Below are 23,178 nucleotides of genomic sequence, written 5' to 3'. Positions count from 1 at the left end.
GACTCGATTGAGGAAATTTATTCCCAGGATTCGGGTCAAAATGCTTCCTATATTTAACCAGGTTTAATGCATTTTTGGTTGCAGAAAATTCAACTTTTCAGTAAAAGGCTCAGGGTGTTACCATGGAAACCCAATTATAAAACCCAATAGGAAAATTCAACTGCATGGCCTCGGTGCTGCCAAAGGGGGCAGCACCGAGGCCATGTTTACATAAAATGTGTACAATAGTATAATTTATAGGTTCAGTTTATACATTTTGAGTTGATCTGCTCCTTAAAGGCATATTAATGGTATTTATTGGAAATTTATGTTCATGTTAGTAATTATTTCTTGCCTAAAAGTCAATAAGTGCAAAGAAAAGACAACAAATCCCATTTTATAAATGAAAAAAGAGTGCTTCACTCATTTTATTGAACAAAATATTTTACAGTGTCTTGGATATACATATATACATCAGCTGTGTTAAACGGTTGATCAACCCCCTGCAGTGGCAACGATTGCTTTTCTGTGCCTGTAAATCTTTCCAAAAATACTTAAAACATCGTCGATTTCCAAACACGTTATTACAAATCTGAATATAGAAAGCACAAAAAAATAAGGATTCATCTGTGAAAAGCACCCTCTTCATACAAAAACAACGTTTCTCTCTGTTTTACTTTATTTTTATTTAGTTGAGCAGGTAATAAATATACCTGGGATTCCCTCCGTTTCTGTCTGTTTTCGCTGGAAATCACAGTTAAGGACTTATTCTAGAACAAATAAAGTAGCCGCGCCGTCAGCAGCCTCTCAGATTACGTACACATCAGTCTTCTCCCCAAGAAGCCAATATGTCCTCATTTTACCTTTACCCTGAAAAACAACAAAAACACAAATCAATCAGCTGGTCAATGGAGACGCAGCAGCGGTTTGATTGGGCCTCGATAACGGATCTGATGACACCAACACAGCAGGAAGGAGGCTTCGACTGCGGCGGCCATTTTGTTTCCAGAAGATCTGATTGGCTCAATTAAAGGGACGGTAAAAAAAACAAAAAAACAAGACAAAAATACACCATGCTGAAAAAACAAGATAAAACTCGTACAGAGAAATATATTTAAATTCCTGTCAATGGGAAGAACATCGAGTGTTTTTATTCTACCCACTGAATGTGGGTAGAAAATCCAGAAAATTAACTCAAGAGCAGAAATACTTCATAATGAAATTACTCAAAGCACAGCGTAGTAAAAATACTTTTTGTTTTACCAGTATCAGTTTTAAAGGATCCTTAAAGTTGACACTGTTAGCTAAAGCGTTAGCTATGCTAACCCTAACTACGCTGTAGCTCTACAGAGATGCATTCTGGGTACAGAATCTTGGATGAAGAATAATGAGGGGAAGTGGAACTGCTGCGTATTCACCCACTTCAAAATAAGAGCATAGATTTTCATTAACATTAAACTTCAACACAACTTAAAGTTCACAAAACAGCCAAGAAAATTGTTGCTTTTATCCAGGGAAGCTAAACGTTTTTAAAGTTAGCAAAAATGCTAAAGCCCTAAATGAGAGATTAGCGTGTTAGCGTACCCATAACTGGATCCTTGCAGTTAACTTTTCATTTGAATCTAGTAAACACCAGAATTTGAACTTAACTTTTACTGTTTTTTACATTTTAAATCATATTTTACGATTTTGAGCTGCATTTTTGCTAAAAACATTTTTATTCTTAACTTGAATATTTTCTTAGATTTCTACTTTTTACCTTTAGGGAAGTAAAAACATGTTAAAGTGTTTCTACTCCTACTACACTCTGAGTTTTGTTGCTCTACCTGCCTCTAGCTTTCCTGTCACAGCTGAAGAAAAGCATCCCACAGCATGATGCTTCCACCACCATGTCTCATTTAACCAAAAATCTTTGGTTAGAGGCCAATCAGCTGTGCTGCGACACAGACTGTTACAGGAAACGCTTCCTGCCCTCAACTTTTTAAAGTAACATTGAGCTTTGTTTTGTGATTAAAGAAGCAAATTTGAGTTGAATTTTGGGAAATTTTAAGCGCTTCCTCAATTATTTCACATTTCTAAAACATCTGAGTGAATTAAATCGATTTCACAGGAAACTCTGAGCTCTTGTGTTCTGGAGAGGAAGAAACCTTGCAGAAAATGATTCAACCAGAGAAAGAAATAAAAAAAGACAGAAATAATCAGATCTTGCCTTCATTTCTACGTCTCCTCGCAGCTGAAGGTCAAAGTAACCAAACTCATCCAGCACTTCTTTGGTGGCGGAGGAAACGTGGATCTTTAAGGCTGCGAGGAAAACCAAAAGCACAGCAGAGATAAAATAAAAAACCTCTCAGGGTGGAATTTAAATAACTCCAGCTTCTAAATAAAACCCATTTTGAAGAGTCAGAAACCAGCAGCTCAGAGGAAAAGCTGGTGAGTTTTATTAGTTAACGAAGGAGAAACGATTCCCTCCTGCTGCAGTTTACGGCTTTTTCTGAAAGAAACATCAATAATTCAGCAGAGGAGACAGGAAAACACTCAGCAGCTGATCAATACATCTGATGATCCAGTCGGAAAATATCCACAACGAGGCAGCAGCTGAGAAACTGATCTGCTGCTAATATTTAAAGAAAACGTCTCATTTCTTATTTATCTCCAGAATATTCCTAAAATTACAAATATTATTTACAGGAAAATAAAAATACTTCAGAGTTCTTGGTCTAGTTTTAGCGCAAATATGATAAAATTAACTTAAAAGTAACTTTCAACAAGAAATATGAGCTTTTTTCAAGTAAATAATTTATTAAAATTGATGATAAATACTGATTTTCACAGGCAGATTATTTGACTAATAAGATATTTTTCTCTTGTTATAAGTGAAATAATCTGTGGGAACAGTATTTATCTTATTTGATTTAATTATTTTTATTTATTTATTATTTTTGGCTGTGAATTGTTGCTATATTACGACAAAGTATTAGGGTCATGCTAAGAAAAATAAAATAAGAATAAAGTTGAAATAATGAGAATAAATTCAGAATATTTTGAAAAAATATTATGACTTTATTCTCGTAATGTTACTTTTCTAAACATTTTCTTAGCGTGGCTCTGATGCTGCATCGTAATACAGATTAAATTATAAACATATAAACATAATAATTAAATCAAATATTAAAGTAACTCCAGAGCGCAGGCTGGTTTCAGACACGTCTCCCCTGTTAAAGCAGACAGGAAGTGATGTCATCAGCTCTCACCCTCTCCGTTGGACTCCATGCGGGACGCCGTGTTGACGGTGTCTCCAAACAGGCAGTACCGCGGCATCTTCAGGCCCACAACGCCGGCGCACACCGGACCTGAGGAACCCGACGGTCAGAGGGTCACAGGGAGGCACAACAATGACGCTGCAGCAACCAGCGACATCATCATCATCATCATCATCATCATCTTCATCATCATCATCTTCATCATCATCATCATCATGCTGCTGCTCAGTGTCAGCTGACAGTTACTGTGGTGGAAATAAACTTTTTGCTTTTTGCTTCTTCCTGCTTCTATTCAAGCAGGTTCAGATTATTGTGGTGCAAAAATGTCTGTTGTTCATGTTTGAGTTTATACTTCTATCATGATCCAATAAATAAAATAAACGGTTTAATGGATGGATGGATGTTTCGTTGGATGATCCAGTCGGATGTTTACTCAGCAGAGTTCTGGTTTTCTGCTCATCTTGCTCCAGTTTCTAACCGATGATGGTTTTGTTGCGTTACAAGTCGTTTCTGACCTTTGACCCCTGAACGCTGTGACCTTGTAGTGGCGGTCGACCTTCAGACTCACCGGTGTGAATGCCTATCCTCAGCCGGAGCTGGTCGTTGGGTCGGTGTCGGATCTTGAAGGTTCTGACCTGCTCCAGCAGCGCTAGCGACATGCTAGCCACCTCTCTGGCGTGGAGCTTCCCGTTCCGGACCGGCAGACCCGACACAACCATGTAGGCGTCTCCGATGGTCTCCACCTGCAGACCGGACACAAACCAGTACAGCACCAGTTCACCACCGCCCGTCCCAGTTAGACCCACTGGTGACCCAAACCCACCTTGTAGACGTCAAAGTTATCGATTATGGCGTCGAAGCAGGTGTACAGATCGTTGAGCAGCGTGACAACCTGCAGGAAAAATAGATTTTATTTATTTAATCCAAACTGGTTTTCAAACAGTGACCAGTAGGACAAGAAAATACATAACCACACTGTAAAAAAACATCTGTAGAAATGCCAAAAAAGTTTACAGAAGAAAATACTGTAAAATGTTACTGTAGAAAACCTCAAAATGTTACCAAATACCATAAAATTTTATGGTAAAATTTTACTGTAGAAATTCTGTAAGATTTGACCATATAAACATGGTAAACTTTTACTGTATAAATATCAAATTTGAGCATATAAAACCATAAAATACTGTAACATTTTACCTTAAGAATACAGACATTTTACAGTATCAAAACCGTAAAACACCGTATAAAACCGTAAAGTTTTACCACATAAACACCATAAAATGTTACTGTACATGCACTGTAAAATACTATGAGTATTTTACCATAAATTAGAGACATTTATTTTACTACAGCGCAACAAGAACAAAATAATCAGCTTACCGCTACTCTTCTGTTTGAAACACTATTTAATCCGACCTTTTTCATTTACCGACTCAATAATTATCTCAAATTTGTAATTAAAACCATGTTATGGTATTCACAAAACAAAATGATTAGAAAATGCCTCTCATAGAAAACCTACAGATCCATAATAATAATAATGACAATTGTAAATAACACCTACTCTTAACAAGTATTTTTGTCTAGTTTCTGGTGTAAATATCTTAGCACTTAAAACTTTCTATCTCCACCACAGCAGAGCAGATTCTCTATCTGTCTGGATAAAGTGACTCAACTCTGCGTCAACATCTCCCATCTAACAGCTGATCTATTTCCAGTCACACACAGAGAGTGTGTGTGGGAACACACTGTCTCTGCTGGAGATCACGACAGCAGCGCGGAGCGGGAAGCGTACCTGCAGCGGCGTGCTCTCTGCAGACAGAGAGGTGAAGCCGACGATGTCGCTGAAGTAGATGGTGACGCTGTCGAAGGCCTCAGCCTGAACCGTCTCACCGCGCTTCAGCTGCTCCGCCACCGAGCTGCACACACACACACACACACACACACACACACAAGAACAGCACTGTCAAAATGAGGATACAAGCACAGGAATTAGCATGCTAACCGCTAAACTTAGCCCGTTTAATTTCAGGGTGATGACCTTTTGTCAAGATGGCCGATGTTTTTGAGACGCTTTAATCGGTTATTGACACAAAACGTTGCCCATCATGTTTTCAACTTTGGTCATCTTTTTCATGCAATGTTAAAATAATAACATGAAGTAAAATCAGAAACTGATGTTTGTTAGTTTAAAGTTTGTTAGTCGTCAACTGGAAGGAGATGAAGATGTGGCCGACAGAGACAGTCGTCTTAATAGTTAATGGTAGCGCCTGCTAACGTTTTTGATGTGTTTAGCAGTTTAGTGTTAGCCTCCAGTAATTTTTTTGTGTTAGCAGTTTCACTTTACCTTTCACAAATTTTTATAGGTTTAGCAGTTAGCTTTAGCTTCTGCTAATTATTTATGTGTTTAGCGGTTTAGTATTAGTGTCTGCTAATATTTATGGTTTTATCAGCTTAGTGTTAGCAACTGCTCTTTTGTTTGTGTGTAATGGTTTAGCATTAGCTACCGCTAATTTTATGTGTTAAGCAGTTTAGCTTTAGCTTCCACTTCTTTGTATGTGCTCAGCACTTCAGTATTCACTTCCACTAATCTTTTTATATGCTTAGCATTAGCTTTTGATTATTTTTATGTGTTTAGCGGTTTAGCGATAGCGGTTCAGTGAATTGGTGGTTAGTGAAGGTAACATTTTTGGGGATTAAAATAACTACTGCAGATTTTAGTTTACACATATTATTCTCCATTGTAACGATGGCGGCCATTTTGAAAAATGTCCACCAGAAAAATAATACACAAAATCAAGAAAATATATATGATTTCTATAGTTCAAAGTGTGTCATTTGATACCAGATAGATTTTTCAAATTTTCCATGACAACCATGGCGGCCATCTTGAAAAATGAAAAACTAACAGTAGATATGATTTCTATGGGTCCAATGTAAAATTTGACACTAAATGATAAATATTAGCAAATCTAGTGCCAAATTTTGTTGATGATGGCGGCCATCTTTAATTTTTTACCAGGGATTTTTCAAACGAAGGTGGGACTAAGTCACGTTTTGGTATCCACATGTGATAGATTTTGCAAACGTACTGAATTATCTGGTGCAGTAAGTACGGCAGAGGCTGTAAAGTCAAAGAAAATATGTTTTTTCAGCCGTTTTCTCCTTATTATCCAGCAGCCCTGGGCTCTGGCTGAACGCCTGGCCACTAAAATCATCCCCAGATGTCAGTTTATCTCTGCTCATGTTAATTTCCCTTCAATCAAACGACACCAAAGGCAGGAACATCTCGGAGGCAGAGGTCAGTTTGTTTAAATCTGGAGCGCGGTGAGAAATCAGTTCTTCTGTTCCTCTCAGGCCCTTTTTCTGTCTGCCTAATTTCAACATGACGAAGGAGGAAGAAGAGGATAAACGATGGAGGAAAGCTGGATTTGCTCCGTTCTGCTGTCTCTCTTTAATGAGCGGTTTCGCCTTCCTGTTCTCCCTCTGCTGCCCTTTTTATCTGCAGCGAGATCACACTGCTGGGAAATGCGTTTGAGTCTTTAATTAATACAGAGGTTTAGCGGCGCTGACAGAGTGTCACTGCGAGCCGGTGGTGCATCGTCCAATCAGCTGAGCTCCAGTTAATTGGTGGTTTTGGTTTTTTCCTTCTTACTGTGGGAGGATTTGGTAGAGGAGGTTTTCGGCTTTCCGCTTCTCCTCCAGGTAGGCCTGCGTCCGCTCCTCCACCAGGTTCTCCAGGTTGTTGGCGTATTGCTCCATCCTGGACAGCAAGTTGTTCAGGATGCTGGTGCTGCCCTCCCTGTGGAAAAAACATAAACATGTGGCAACTCTGAAGAGCAAGAAATAAAGATATGTTTAACATAACGTTATAATCTGTGGGGGGGGTGGGGTGTATTTTTTAATGTGATATATTTTTTCAGTATTTAATTTAATATTTTGTATTGTTTTTTATTTCATTGTATTTTGTACATTTTATTGTGTAGTAATTAAATTTTTACATTTATTTTATATTATTTTAGTTTCAGTTTTTAATAATTTTTCCCCATTTTATTTTTTGTTTTTTTTACTTTAAATGGTTTATTTTTTCATTTTTATTTAATTGTTTTTTGTAGCTTTTTATATTTCTAATTCCATTTTTTGTATTTTAAAATATTTTATTTCATTTTTATTTTTTGTATTTTGTGGTTTTAATTTTTATGTTCAGTTTTAATCAGTTTTCTTTTTCATTTTATATTTTGCAATTTTATTTAAGTATTTAATGACATTTTTTTATGTCAAATAAAATTTTATTTATTTGTTTGCATTTTTTATATTTTAATGCTTTTTGTGTCACTGGAAGAACAGATATTACAGATATTATCTACTGGAAACATTAGTTTTATACTTAAAATTTTTATTTGGAAAACCAGTTAAAACATTTGCATTATAATCATGTTAATTTAAATTTTATGTGTCATAATTATGTCACTTCAGGCATCCCATATGAAGAACTAATCCTGCAGACATAAAACTGGCTTCTATCCTTAAATGTTAGCAGCTAATTGTGGCATTTAGTGGCTTTTTTAGACAACATTGATGCTCTAAAAGCTGATGCCTGGGTCTCGTAGGTTTTCTAATTACATGTTTCCATAATGTTTATGCTTTACAATCATATGCTCAGGCATAAACACAACCAAACGCTCACAGTTACTCAGACGGAGCGAGAAGGTGAGTCATCCACGCCAGCATGGAGGCTAAAAGCATCAATGTCTGGCACCTTCCCAGTAGCTACTGGGTCGTAGCGGCCTACAGACGCCCACACGCTGTTTATCTTTAAAGGAGCAAATATCAGACATGGACGACTAATGAGTAACGAGGCTTTGAGTTCAATCGAAAAAGGTCACATGAAGATTAGCGCCCAGCATTTCAACATGTATAGTACAACAAATGCAAACCTGAAAATACAAGAAATGTGTTAATACTGACCAATTAAATAAATGGGAGTTAGGACTGAAATGATTAATCGTGATTAATTGATTGTAGAACTAATTGTCAAATAATTCTGTAAACGATTAATCGTTAACTAGACAAAAAAAATCAATTTGATGAAATATAAAATATATTCAGAGAAGGAAATAACCTGAAAGTGTTCAAAAAATAAAAACATTTTGCATTGTAATAAAAGATACTTTTGTTTGTAAACATGTTTTAGCCAAAACTCCTCATTTGATGTTATTTTAGCTTCATCTGGTTTGAATTCTGGGGAAAAACTCTTATTATATTATATTAAGCTCCCTCTGCTTTCCAATTATCACTTCATCCAAAAAGTAGTCATCAGATTAGCTCTACATAGTACTGATGCCAAGTCAAGCAGAAAAGTGATCACAAAAGGAACGCGATGTTGTTGCATTTTATTGTCTTTATTTAAAAATATAATTTAATTATTAGTTTATTTAAATTTTCTAATGTATTTCAGGGATTGTATAAAAAGTATTAAGTGAAAAATCTGCAGAACTTGGCCATTGTTATCGGATTAATCGATTAATCGTCAAACTAATAGGATAATAATCAAATAAGGCTCGTCAATACAATTAATTGATAACTAAATAATTGTTAAATAAAACTAAATTCAATAGAATTGTATTAAGTTTTATTCTAAGAGTTAAACTGAAAAACAAAAAAGGGTATTTGTAATCGATTAATCATTAACTGGAGTATAAATATTCAATAAAGGCCATTTGGTGAAAAATCATCAGGGTTTCCCCCAGTGCATTATAAGCCTGGCGGGCCTCCAGGCTTTACTTCTGCCCCCACCAGGCTTAGCATTGCTTACTTGTTTTTTATTTGTATTTTTTAAGACTTTATAGTTAATGTTCAATCTTTTAATAACACATAATTATCAAGTGATATTTTCAAATTTCCTGTCGACTAAACATTTTTTAACTCAAAAACCCGACGGGTCGCTGGATGGATGACTGCGGTAGACCCCAACCAACGGGGTTAGCAGGTTTTCTGGGCGAGACCTTGAACAGCAAATCAAATCCGCTGTAATTCCTCTAAACTAGAATTTAAAAGGATTTATATTTTCGGTCTGAACCTCCAGTAATGGATGAAAGCTTCCAGTGAATCAGAGTGAAAGTGTTCAGAGACAAACAATGGAGAGACTTCATGCTCGCAGTGAGAGGTCAGCGTTTCACAGCCAGCTTCAGACTTCCTGTGTGGGTTCAAACCAAACCATTTGTCGCCGGACACCCTTTCACTCTCGCTCCCAAAATAACAGCCCATCCATCACGTCACGTCAACAACAAGCATTTTCCAGATGAGCGTAACCACCAGACGGGGCGCGAGGCGCGGGCTGCCCAGGCCAACAGCAGCGGAGGGACGGGCCTGTCAGCAGCATCCTTGAGTGCTTCGGAGGTCATCAATCATGAGGACCTCTTCACTTAAAACCACTCAGAGCTGAACGTGAGCAGAGCCATCCAATGTGGAGAAACACGGCTAATAGAGGAGAGGTCGAGCTGAGAGGAAAACTCTCAATCTGTCAGAGTCGCCTCCAATATGGCTGTTTTTATATCACTGATGGGTTTGTACTGCAGTGGAGCCGCAGAAGAGATAATATCTGTAAATGTTAGGGATATCATCTAGAAATGCTTCTAACTGCATAATTCAACTGTTCAAATACAAAATATACATTAATATGCTGTAATATGACCAGTGGAAACAGCCTTAGCGATGTTAGCACAGAAGCTAACACTCATGGTCTGATGGTCAGCCAATCAGCAGCAACCAAAATGAATCGGGCTCTTGGATTGGCTGATTTGGAAAAGAATGAAAATAGTGAACCATGTAGCATCCATCCTTCATCCATCCATCCATCCATCCATCCATCCATCCATCCATCCATCCTCATCCATCCATCCACTCATCCATCCATCCATCCATCCATCCATCCATCCATCCATCCACTCATCCATCCATCTATCCATCCATCCACTCATCCATCCATTAGATGAGAAATGGTTTCTAATCCCTCCCAGTCGTTCTGATCTCCTCCATCTTGGATTCCTGGTTTCTCCTCTATCATTGTTTCATCTCCTCTGAGCTCATCTTGAAACTCGGTCCTGATCGTTTCTCTGTTTCTCTTTGTTCCCACATTATCAGATGAGACCCATCTGGACTGCTGGCATTCAGTTCCAGCTTCGTTCTGGATGGCCATGAAAGATTTCCCTTTGATGATAGCAGATCATAAGCAACTTCAGCCTCTCTGTTCATCTCAGCCGAGCCCAGAGCGATGATTCTCCACCAGATCATGACAGACGCTGGATTTAACTCCCTTAGTTTATATCAACCGCCATCCATGTTGTTAATTAAATCTGGACCCATTATAAAACAGAACACTTGTTGCCTGCATTTTTATCCAGCTTGTTCCCAGAGAACTTGCACTGTTCAGAGATTTATGCCTTCCTCCTTCCTTATGCAATATCAAGTTACCCTGCTGGATGCAGCGGAGGGAGGGCTGCCTCGGGTGACATTGATTTTGCAAAGTACTTCTGAGTTCATGTGGCTGAATGGATCCTTTTTTCTCTTTCCAAAGTTTGAATGTTGTCCCACGGTGTCCCACAGTGTTCAGGTGTTGCAATGAAAACAGCTCAACCTAACAGTTTGTTTTTCCAGCTGAGAGTCAGAAATCTGCACGTCGGCTTCAGTCTAACGAACCGTGACCCATATTGTGATATTCCTGCCACAGCTTGAAGATGTGACCACTGATTGCAGCTGACAGGCAGAAAGTCAGAACCTGTAAAAGCTTCACGCTGCATTCACTGAGGCTCAATCCACTGAACCGATGATGAATGTACGCTCTTCTTTATCACGTCTCTGGGCAAAAACATGTAAATAACATGCAGTACTGCATGATCCATGTCTTCATGAGGAGCTTAAAGAAAGTAAGTAACACCGTCTCATTGTAAATATGGGCTGAAAGCTAGTTCTCAAAACTAAAGGAACAAATTTAAAGAATATTTCCAACATTAGCTTCTTGGGTTGTGCTGCAAACACAAGAGATCTGTTTAGATTTTTTTCCCCAAAAGGGAAAAAAACACCAATAATTTAGTTCAATTATTAATGAAGTATAATGAGGTAACGATTCAAAGGTCCAACCAGTTCAATGACTCTTCAGTCACTGTCAGATCTGATCAATCATCCCACACAATCATCCACACTGAGGAATGCATTAAATCCTGAGTTACTAAAACGGCTCACATCCAATCCTGTGCAAAACGGATGTTAAAACAATAAGTTTAATTCATCATTCTGGTGGATAATAAACCAGATTAAACTACTATATCCCTGCAAATAAGTCATGTGAAAAAACACACCCTATGACAACTAGTATGGTTTTCTTACACATTTGGACAGAAGGACAGATGGAGCAATGCTAACTAAAAACTTGGTGTGCTAACGCTAAAGCGCTAATCATAAACACTAATTCTGGTAATGCTAAACCGTTACACTAACATGGTATTTAGCAAAAGCTAATGCTAAATTACAATAACAAAACAAACTGTAGCAGAAGCTAATGCTAAATCGCAATGCAGTGTTTACTGGCAACTAATGCTAAAGCGCTAATCTCAGTTCAAATGATCTTCCCTTGAAAGATTACAACTCTCACCATCAATTTGATTTTGACATTATAATCTACATCTTCTACAAATGCCCTTAGATATTGTATTCATGTTTACATCTTGTTCTCTACAGTCTGTGTTTTATTTTGTTCCTTTATGTTTCTTGTTTTAAAAAATGTTACTGGGTAAAAAAAAGAGAAAACATGAGGAGAGGAAACACACAGCCTTCTCACTTCAAAGTAAGAGCTTGAATATAAATGTCCAACTACTTAAGAATATCTTTATAGGCAATAGCCAAACTTCAACACAACTTTATTCAGCTAAAAGTTACAAAACAGCCAAGAAAATTAGCATGTTAGAATTTATGTGGCAAAATCAATCAATTTAGGAGAAGCTACATGTGCTAAATGTTAGCATAATCGTGCTCATAACTGCATGTGGATGTTTAATGTTGAAATAAATTTGTACACAGACGATGTATCAATATGTGACATTTCTGGTGAAAGAACTGAATATTTCATGTGGTGTCTTCATTTTTTCCCATGACAGAACTGTTGCAGAGTTTCTCCAACATCCAAACAGCCAGCAGTGTATCTGGTTTCTGAGCATGTGTGTGCTTTAGAGTCACTTTGTTTCAGCAGAGATCCTTACAGTAACTCTTTCTGACAGATGCTCCACTCTCAGGGGAAAACATGCTTGCCTCCCTTCTGCATCGACATAAAACTCCAACCAAAATATGCACATAAATGATTCATAAGATCATCGAAAATAATACCAGAAACATGGACTCCAACTCTTTTATTACTCAAACACACACTGACGCTCTCACAGGCGCTTCCCGCAAACAACCGCCTGTCAGGAATTACAAACATTCATCAGAAACCATCGTTCGGTTTTTATTTTTATTTTCATCCCAACACTAACGTATTGGACCCGGCAGAAACTACTAAAAATATCCTTCTATCAATCTCAATTTAACTTCTCATGTCAGGTCTGAAGAGGAAGATGGTAATATAATGTAATGTTAGTTTAAAAGTGACCTATTATACCTCCTTTAACAGGTCAGGATAGGTTTATGTATACTAAACAAGTTTGTTATATTTTTTGTACAAAATCATTCTTAGATAATGAGATTTTAGTTATTTTTGGGTGTCTTGTCGCTTTAAATCTAAATAAGCTGCTGCTGGCCACGCCCCCAAACTCAACGTTTACACTTAGACGGGAAAATGGCTGCAAACAGATGCACAACTATACAACCGTACATCTTTGAAAAGCAGAAGTGAAGCATTAACACCAGCTGACCAAACATACTGAAGCTCTGGGTTGCTAGGTAACAGGTGGAATTCTGCTGGGGTTGCTAGGTAATGAGCAGAATTCCGTTGGGGTTGCTAGGTAACGGACTGGGCTTTTCTGAAGTTGGTACATTTGGAAGGATTTTTTTCTAGACACCAAAAAACATGAAATTATTTCCAAAAAACTGCTGGATGTTTTCAGGAGCAGTAGAATCACAAACATGAGTATAAAACTGTGGAAAAAGTGAATTTTCCATAATAAGTTTTTGATGTAATTAATCAGCCCACATAAGTTTCAATAAAGTCAAAGACATAACTGTGGTTATGTTTATTAATCGGATTCTGCTGTTTCCAAATGCTTTTGGGAATAAATTAACCATTTAAAGGACCTACTTGTTGAGTTTTGGACCTACTTGTTGAGTTTTGCCATGTAGATCTTGATGTGACCGAAGTCGGGCCTCTCTGCCGGGTCTTCGGCCCAGCAGCCCTCCATCAGGATGGTCAGCTCCTCCGGGTGGCATCTGTTGTCTGTCGTTGGCCGAAAGTACGGCTTCTGGCCGTTTCTCACCTTCTGTATGATCTCTAAGGGTGGAAGAAAACACACCTTAGAGTCTGATTGGATAAAGACGAATAACGTCAAACACAGAAACAAAATGCAAAAACACATTACCCAACAAAAATACCAACTGTTCAGTTTTGTTGATTTGAAGGGTTTTATAACATTATAAGCTCTTTGGTTTGTTCATGTGTACGTTTTTGTAGTAGCACTACTTGATTTTACTTCACTAGTTTGAAAAAATTTAAATTTATTTCAAAAAGAAAATTTTTAAATGCAAAACATGTCACCACACTGAGCTAAATTCATCACATTTGAAAGCAGCCTTCCAGTTAGTTGCTAAGCTAACCTGAAAAAAACTCAGAAGTTGCTACATTTGGAAGAATTGAAGTTAAGTTGGACTAATTTACGCTAAAAAATACAAACGTTTAAAAGCAAAAAGAAAGCAAAATCTAATCTGTACCCAGATTAAATTTTCTTTTTCAGTTTTCTGCATAATTTTGGTTTTAATCAAACCACAACTATGTTGATTATGCAAAAACATTGCTGCTAATTTCTTTTACAACAAATTCTCATTGTTCTTTTTGACGTTAAGTGCAGCAGATTAAAGCTAAAATGTTTAAAAATATAAAGACTCATTTTTCTATTATATTTCTCAAGGCACTCCAAGTTTTTACCACTTCTTTGGTAAGACACTTTTTCCTCTGATGAATAAAACAAAACAAAGCTCTATAAAACAATTTATTAAATTTTTTCCCTCTTCAATGACAAAAGATGCATAAAAGCTTTTTAAAGAATCTAGTTAAAATGGAAATGTTACGGTGTGACATGAGGTTTCTGCTGCTTCATACATAAGCAGCAGGAAACGTGAGTCTGAATGAAAGGTTTTAATCGAGGTTAACAGGATGAGGAAGCTCCTCAGGAAGGCCATTTATTACATTCAAGTTAAAACCTTCCACCCTCCCTGCATGCATTTTGGCTAAATTCAATAATATCCTCAGTCATGCTGTCATATTTTACTTTTTTAATATGTGAGATGCATCCCAGATGTAAGAAAAAAACAAATAAATTTAGACTAAAAAGAAAAAACTTTGATCCAACATCTTGTTCTCATTAATCATTTTTTACTTTTCAGATATTTTTTCAGATATTTTTAGGCTCTACTCTGGGTTTAATGTGTCATTTTCAAAACACAACAAATGACCACTTCAGGTTTCCATGGCAACTGAAGTAGCCGTTCTGGAAATGGTTCATTGCCCTATGGAGAGGAGTTCGACTTGCTTTTCAATCTAGTTTTCAACGACTGCAAGAAGAGAAATCCATCCATCCATATGGAAATCAATAAATCTCAGTTATAGAAAAAAAGTGTTTCAGAAAAAGCAAATTTCAGTGAAGTATTTACAATTTGTTGTTCTATTTAAAGTTAAGCTATTGAAATCAAGAGTTGGTTGGATGTTCCATCTAAATGCCTGTTTTCAGCTAATTTAGCCAGGATAGGCTAAGCTAAGCTAATCTAGGCTACATTAAGCTAACTTTTAAAAAACAAAATAAAATTGGCAATTATCAAAACTGAAAAAAATAATTTGATGATGTAAAACAAATGATATGATAGCAGCATTTTTAGCTAAGGTTATGTTAGCTAGGCGAAGGCTTCAAGAAATAGGAGCTAATTTTCAAATCATAAGTTTTATAAAAGGAGCCCATGAATGTGAATAATGAAAAACAAATTTTACATTCAAATATCAACATTTTCCCTTTCTTGGAGACAGTAATTATGTTTCTTGATTAATTTTATCTAAAATAAGCTAATTTAAGGTAAGCTAGCTTAAACAAATCTGCCTTTCAAGACAGAAAACAATTAGCTTTATCACAAATACAAAAAGATGAAGAAAAGGTTAACATTTCAAGACATTTATGACATTATGGCAGCCATATTTGGAAACAGTTCCCAGCTAATTTAAATTATGGCTAGGCTACATGCTAGCATAAGCTAACTAACATTACTCAATTTTTTTTATGCAAAGATGTTTACCAGATCATTCTGGTAAAAGAAGATATATAAATATTGTAAAAATGTAAGCCATATTGTATTTAAGAATATTAAACATTTCAGCTCTATATAAGTTTTACTTGGAGTAAAATATGGATTTAAAGGTACTGTCCAAAAAAAAAAACATTAGGTCCAAAAAGAAAATACTTTACTGCAAGACATCTGTGTCATAATAGTATTTATAAATTTGTCATATTTTATTAAAAAAAAAATAATTATTCTTTTTTTCACCTAAGCTAATAGAGTGAGGCAGACATTTTGTTGCAGATTTAGAAGTCTAACCTTTCCACATCTTTTCAGGTGTTGGAAAAGTAATTTTTCCAGCTTTAAAGCTTGTCAGAAACGATCCTTTCAAGGTTTCTCTGATGTTGACATTTCTGAGATACACGGCTTTGAAAAACGTAAGAATTTTACCCTCATTTTAACTCAAAAACGACTTGAATTAGAAAATTGAAGTTAGATTACATTTAAGAAATAATTCACTTTCCTTCTGTTGTTTCCATATTAGTCTCTTGAGGTTAAAAGTGTAAACTGACTGAAACTTTGCTCTGTAATGTTATTAACTTTTCTGCAGTCGGATTGACTGTCTTTGCTCTCAGCTATATTACAGTGAAAGGAAAACAGAGAACATGGCGCTAAAAATAAATATTTTCCTGATTGTGTCTGTTTAAATTAGGTGGAATTCCTTTCAGGTTACTTCTTTTATTTGCTAATTTTGCTAATTGAGCCTCTTGCAGGCTTGTAAAAGACAGCTGTGTTTACCTTTAGGGCTGAGGTCCATGCCTTCCACGTAGAAAGGTCCATTCCTCAGAGCTATTTCCTGCAGAATGATGCCAAAACTGTACACATCACCCTTCTGCGTGCCCTGAGGAGGGTGCCGGTCGTATATGAGCAGCTCTGGAGCGGTCCACAGCTTCTCTGGAGGAAAACACACAGCATGATGAAACAGAAGCGGAGGCTTTTGTGAAATTGCATTTTGGAGCTGACTTACTTGCATAGAGGGCATGCGAATCATCGTTTTCGCAAGACGAGCGGAAGCTAGCCAAACCATAATCTGTGATTTTCAAAACAAATCGGCTGTCCACCACACAATTAGATGACTTCAGATTTCCGTGGCAGCCAAAGTAGCTGTTTTGGAGATAGTTCATTCCCTGGTGAACAGAAGTCAAACGTTAGCATGTTTCTCTTTCTGTCTGCTTTTGTTTCCACACGTCAAACAGCAGAAGAAATGCAGGCATAAGAAAATAACAAATTTGACAAGTTTGCAAATGAGTACAGAAATACAACTCCTGTTCAGAAAAAACACGACTTGATGGCAACATCCTGGTTACTTTGTCTCATTTTCAGCTAAAGGAATTTAAACCTTCTAAGCTAAGCTACGCTAAGCTAGCTACTGAGAAACAAATGGCCTGTTATTACAAAGAACCCACATTTACTAATAGAGTAAAATGTTTGTACAATATGATTGCAGTTATGATGGGTCATTATTTAAACAGTCATGATTTATTTCTGTTTTCAACCAAGATAATTTAAGCTAGTTTAGTGTCGACAAAAACAAAGTTTAAAAGCTAAAGAGAAACTGGTTTTAGGAAGGAAAATAAATTAAAATTGCTTGTTACAGAAAGAAACAAAGTAAATTTAACTTGATAATAATTGAACAAATACTATTTTTTTTAATTTTACATAAATTAAATCCTATCTTGGTACAACATGATTATATTAATGACCTGTTATAATTTTCTTAACTGGACATTTTTGCCCTTGTTTTGTGACATTGTTTAAGAATAATTTAATCTTTCCATTGGGGAAAAAAATCGTTTCATATTTTGTGGAGCTGATTTAGCCGCAGCACTTCATCAAGCAATCAGTCCAGCAGAAACGTGTGATTAAAAGCAATCTTCTAAATTGTTTCCATGATTACGTTTAATCAGAGTTTATGATGACATTTCATTTGTTACCTACGCTCCCCAACCACTTCAAGTCAATAACAAACTTTACAGCAGATTTTCCTTCTCTCCATTTCAGCTCATGTGAAACCATGGCAACGCAGAAAGATTGGTGCATATCTGCATGGCACAACAAGCAACCTTTAGCTGGTGCCCATGTGAAAACACACGAATCGATACGCTGCCTGTGGTTCATGTGTTTGCCGTGTCTGCAGCCTGAAGGCCACTCACCTTCACGATGTCATTGATCAGCGAGTAGCGGAACATCCAGTCCAGGTTGATGCTCTCGTTCTCCAAAATGTCCTGGGAGAGCGAGAGCAGATCGAAAAAGAAAACGTGACTTTTCATCTGCCAAAGCAAACTGAGAGTTTACATTAGGATGAAGCAAAGAATCAACATTTTTTCCTTTTCTGTTCATCTTCACTGACCGTGGCAGGATATTAATGAATAACTGCGAACGTTTACCCGAGCTGACCTGCTTCCTGGAATCCAGAGCTACATCACATCGGCTTAGACGCCTTTTCTGTCTCACCAAATGTTAAAAACATTCAAGTTCAGCTTTATCACAGATTCCCTGTGAAGTCAGGAGTCCTGGCCAAGAGAACCCTGGACTATCAAGCATTTTTTATCAGCTAAAAAGTTATTTCAGAAGTTTATTTAAGACGAAAGTATGATGGTGTATTAGAGACATTGTATGTAAAAAGAAAACTCTGACATTTTTACATTTATCTCAGAAATTTTCTAGAAAAAAACAATTACATTTCTAACCTCCAAATGTTGAAAATATGCAAGAAAAATAACTGAGAAATGTTGAATTAATCTGAGAAATTTTCTAGAAAAAAAAGCTAATTTATGATTTCCAAAAGTGAAAAATATGCAAGAAAATTCAGAAATTTTGAGAGAAGTCTCAAAAACTTTCTTGGAAAAAATAAGCTCATATTTGACCTCAAAAGTTTAGCATTTCAGTTAAAAAACACTGAAATTTTTAGATTTATCTCAGAACATAAAACAAAGAATATTCCAACTTTGGATGTCTAAAATTTGCGAGAAAAAAAGTAAGAAATTTTGAGATTAGTGTCAGAATGTTTCTAGTAAATCTTGGAATTTCCAAGTTTGAAAAATCAAAAATGTTCCAGAAAAAACTCAAATTTGGAGTTTAATCTCATATTTTAGAATTTTCTAAAATTATTTTATTTTAGACAAAATTTTGCAAAGTCAAAAATTTTTCTAGAATTTTTTTGGGAGAAAATGTTCAACTTTTGTTCAACAGTCTTCACAGATGTTGAACTTTATTCAACTAAAAGTTTCCAAAAGAGCCAAAAAAATTAGCGCTTTTGTATTTATGTGGAAAAATTTATTTCAGGAGAAGCTAGGCGCGCTAAACGTTTTCAAAGTTAGCTAAATCGCTAATAAAAAAGTAGCTCCAGTATTAGCGGATTATCAGAACTATGTTTGCTCCTTGGTATCAGAATAAAGAGAAACAGAGTTTAATTTGTTAGGACAATTTAAATCTTTACATTTTCCTTCCACTTCACAAATACGTAGCATTTCTTTAACATGAAATCCTAAAAAAATAAACTAAAGTTTGTGGTTGCAACATGTCAAAAAGTGAAAAGTCATTGTGCTGAAGTTACCTGCAGGCTTCCTCTGGGGCAGTACTCGGTGATGATGCAGATGTTGGGCGGGTCGATGCAGGCCCCGATGAACCTGGTCAGATGGTTGAACTGAATGTCTCTCATCTGAAAATAACCGCACAAACACGCCGCGGCGGCTGTGAGCCCGACTCTTTCCAAACATCACATTCCCAAACCCCACGGAAACAGAGCACTGACGGCTCATTTAGGCACCGACTCCTCAGGACAACGCTGCCAGCTTTTCATCAAAATAGTCTGTTTGCAGTGGACCTGGATGTGCCGGCTCTGTTTCTATGTGTTGAGGGAACCGAGTTGACACATGTGCAAGTACTGCGAGAGGTTATGAATGGGCCAGTGTGCAGAGGAGGGTTTGATTAAAAAAAACGTTAAAAAGTCGTGTTGGGCAGGAATATCAAAGTGGAACAAGAAGGAGGCGAGAAACTAGGAACTAACGATTAACTTAGCAATCGATTAATCGCTTAACATAACGATTAATCGTTAAATTGAACAATTAAATGGATAAAATCCTACAGATTTTTCAGCTGACCACTTAAGTCTTTTTTATACAATATTAGAAATACAGCAGAAGATGCAAATAGATAATTGAAAGTTTTTTTCAATTTAGAAAATAAACATTTTATCGTCTAAAATGCGATACTGTAGCAGCCGGTAAATCTAAACCGGGTGAAGCTAAAACTTTACGAATGAGGAGTTTTGGATAAAACGTGTTTACAAACAAAGGTGTTTTTCTCTTAACTGCAATTATTATATTTTATTAATCAATTAATTGCAATTAATCGTTTCAGCCCTACTGGAAGCCATCGATTATTCTGATAATTAATCTGCTAAAAAATATTCAACTAACCACTTAAGTCTTTTTTGTAAAATATTAGAAATACAGTAAAAGATGCAAATAGATTATTCAAATGTTTTTTTTAATTTAAAAATTAACATTTTATTTCCTAAAAGACGATACCGTAACATTCCTTTGGTAAATCTGAACCAGGTGAAGCAAGAACAACATGATTTGAGGAGTTTTTTCTTAATATTTCAGGGCAGATATGTTGTTTTAACATCTTTAAGAAAACAAAGATGTTATATTTGAATGATCGATTAACTGTGATTAATGGTTTCAGCCCTAACTAGGAACATTGGATATAATCAAATGCTGGTTTTATAATAACGTCCAGTGCAGATGTTTGAGGTTGAGACAGGGAACATTTGCTGCCAGATTCCTTTCATGCGAAGGTGTGAATTTCTCTTTTGTAGGAGCAAATGGCACCATCCCGACGCTTTCACTCCAGCCGGTAAACGCGCTGACAGAGGCAGCAGTCAGAAAAACCTGCAGCCAGCTTCAAAAGAACATCGCTTCAACAGCGCTCTTTTCTTCTCCGACCCGCCGTGACTGACAGCCGCTCTCACGGCAAACGCCGAGCGTTAGCGGCTCCTGTTTCACGGCTCGGGAGACGCTGTTAGCCTACCCTTTGCCCCATTTATTTTCCTCTGCTGCACCCTGGAACACAAGCGGTTAAGTTTCCACTGGCAGGCCCAGCCGTCTCCCCCCATCTGGCTGGCGTTCTCTCCTTCCCCTGAGCTGAGGTTTGACAGGCCATCAGGCCCGCGGGGCATCGCAGACCGACGGCCACTAACCCGTCCTCTCAGAAACGGCTTCGCACAAAATGACCCAAAATTCACTGCCGAACCGCAGAGCTAAAGCTACAAGAGCTGCAGGCTACAAGAATGATCAACAGCCACAAGCATCCGTCTTGTTCGTGTCTGCCAGTGTAATTTCCAAGTTATGGCTTCCCCCCTGATGCCACGGCGAGTTTCCATCACCAAACCACATTAAGTTGTGAGATTTTTGTCTTTCCTCTAGCTTCCTTATCGCTTACTCGTAAATATTTCCCAGCCGGAGGGGCCTTTTCATCAGCCGCTGCTGCCGTTTGTGTCAAAAAGGAGGTTTAAGGATATTAGTTTCTAGGTAACAAACTAGCAGCAACACTCAGCGATGCTTGAACATATTGATAAAAGCCAGACTTTCATTTGTTGGTTGGAGGGTTTATTAAGTCAGCAACAGATTCAAACTCCTGTAAAGGCGCATCGATTGGAAGACGGATTCATTTCTCCTCTGACTGCAGCTGTTTTAATTGAATGTCAAGACAGTTTATTTACACACAGGCATTTCAGAAAACCACTGACGAATGTCTTCTTGAGTGAATCTGGCTGAATTTTGTGAAATGACTCCACACCAGCTCTGTTTTTAACAAATTGTTGGATTTTGAAAAAATAGCAAAACAGAACTGAGTGGACGGATTTGACATATTGCAGCTGTATTTTAAAATAAAACTTTTGCTTATTTCCTGGGAAGAATCAGCTGATAACGAAGGTTTCTGACTAAGTGTTATATTTATGGAACTGATAACGGAGGTTTCAGTGAAGATGTTTATCTTCTCTTTCCAACTGAAACTCCTTTGAACCGGGTTTGATTTAGGACCTGAGGTACCAATTAGCCAGAGACGGGAGAAACTGAGAAACTCCCTACAGCTGGGTGGGAGGCGCCGCGTACTGATAAGATATACAAGGAGAACTGTATGTGTTAAGCTTCGCTTCTTCTTCTCTCTTGCTTTTTTCTCACTGATCTCTGATATTTACTCTGATTTTCTAAATATCTAAAGACAAATGTGCATTTCTCTGATGGATTCAGTGTATCTCTCTCTCCCAAAACAAAAAATAATTTTCCTAAACACAGCGTGACATCCCACCCCTTCTCCCTGCTGGAGGGCAAAAAGCTGCTCGCTAAAGGTGACTAGCATTAGCTTTAGCTGTTAAGCTATCAATGTGACAAGCTAAATCTTAAATGTATGCCTTATATATAAAATAAAAAGGGACGCAGTGCTTTGCTGCGCTATGACAAGGTCCGAAAAGTTTTAATTAAGAAAAAATAGCAAGGGAGAGGGAAGTAGGCCAGCTATGCTAGCTTGACTATGATAACCACAACATGTAGATGTGCTGTGGAATTCTGTGTTTCGGTTTATTTAAAAACTAAAAAAAGGCAACAACTCTGACATCATCAGTAGAGCAGGTGTTTAAATTAGCTAATCAACTGCCACAGTGTTAGCTTAGCTAATAGCTAATCTACCACAGCGATCACTTATTAATAATCGAAAATAAACATCAAGCCTGAAAACATAAAACTATAACAGACTCAGTTCTCTGTGTGGGAAACATCTGAGTGTTTATTTGGTGCTGAATCCTGAAACGTAAAGTGGCGTTGTTGTCCTCTGTAAAGGATGTTTACATAAAATACTCACATGTTTCAGCTCCATTAGTATTTGTCTGGTCAGCTCTATCCTCTTCTTGTTGACATGTTTAATGGCCACCAGGTTCCCCTGTGTGCAACACAAAACACCTGTGAAATCACCAATAATATTCTGCATAAAAACAGAACAAAATTCAAAAGAAATTTCCTTGGATAATCTTAGAAAGGAGCTAAAATTCATTTAAACAATTTAGAAGAGACTTTTTCACTTAAGAAAACTAACATTATATCGCCTAAAATTCAACAGCTTTGCCTTCCATACTGCTCTGAAAATATTTTCTTTTCACCAAATGATCTATCTTGAGTCTGTATACTCTAGTTAATGATAAATCGATTACTAAATTAGATGACGATTATTTCAATAATCGATTAATCACAATTAATCATTTGCCAATAGGGCTTAAACGATTAATCGGTTAAGAAAACATCACATAATTCATAAAAGCGGCTGTGAAACCAGTTTTCTGCAGACAGAACATCCAGGTCTGCTGAAGATCTGCAGACTTTCCTGCAAACTAGAGCTGAAACTCCCCAGCGGA

General features: G+C 37.0%; 1 protein-coding gene and 1 long non-coding RNA gene across 2 annotated transcripts in view; one reads left to right on the top strand and one right to left on the bottom strand.

The window, feature by feature from the left end:
- Positions 1-392: 392 nt before the first annotated feature.
- Positions 393-23,178, bottom strand: part of npr2 (natriuretic peptide receptor 2) — a 61,123-nt gene continuing 38,337 nt past the window's right edge. Inside the window, exons 10-22 of the mRNA XM_015049060.1 lie at positions 22,632-22,709; positions 19,321-19,425; positions 17,918-17,989; positions 16,732-16,891; positions 16,503-16,658; positions 13,548-13,716; positions 6,895-7,041; positions 5,035-5,158; positions 4,063-4,131; positions 3,808-3,982; positions 3,231-3,329; positions 2,189-2,280; positions 393-849 (exon numbers count right to left, since the gene is read on the bottom strand). Of these exons, the coding sequence (XP_014904546.1) occupies positions 787-849; positions 2,189-2,280; positions 3,231-3,329; positions 3,808-3,982; positions 4,063-4,131; positions 5,035-5,158; positions 6,895-7,041; positions 13,548-13,716; positions 16,503-16,658; positions 16,732-16,891; positions 17,918-17,989; positions 19,321-19,425; positions 22,632-22,709 (1,509 nt within the window). The 3' untranslated portion in view covers positions 393-786. The remainder of the gene's footprint in view (positions 850-2,188; positions 2,281-3,230; positions 3,330-3,807; positions 3,983-4,062; positions 4,132-5,034; positions 5,159-6,894; positions 7,042-13,547; positions 13,717-16,502; positions 16,659-16,731; positions 16,892-17,917; positions 17,990-19,320; positions 19,426-22,631; positions 22,710-23,178) is intronic.
- On the top strand, positions 5,168-22,818 carry LOC106957652 (uncharacterized). The gene is made up of 3 exons (XR_001427000.1): positions 5,168-5,652; positions 5,770-5,893; positions 22,807-22,818. It is a non-coding gene; the product is annotated as an uncharacterized LOC106957652 (long non-coding RNA).

The sequence above is a fragment of the Poecilia latipinna genome, unplaced genomic scaffold (assembly GCF_001443285.1).
Source record: "Poecilia latipinna isolate Pla-1442-1.1 unplaced genomic scaffold, P_latipinna-1.0 Scaffold923, whole genome shotgun sequence".
In the NCBI taxonomy this organism is placed as follows: Eukaryota; Metazoa; Chordata; class Actinopteri; order Cyprinodontiformes; family Poeciliidae; genus Poecilia; species Poecilia latipinna.
This window is presented reverse-complemented; position numbering and strand designations above follow the sequence as displayed.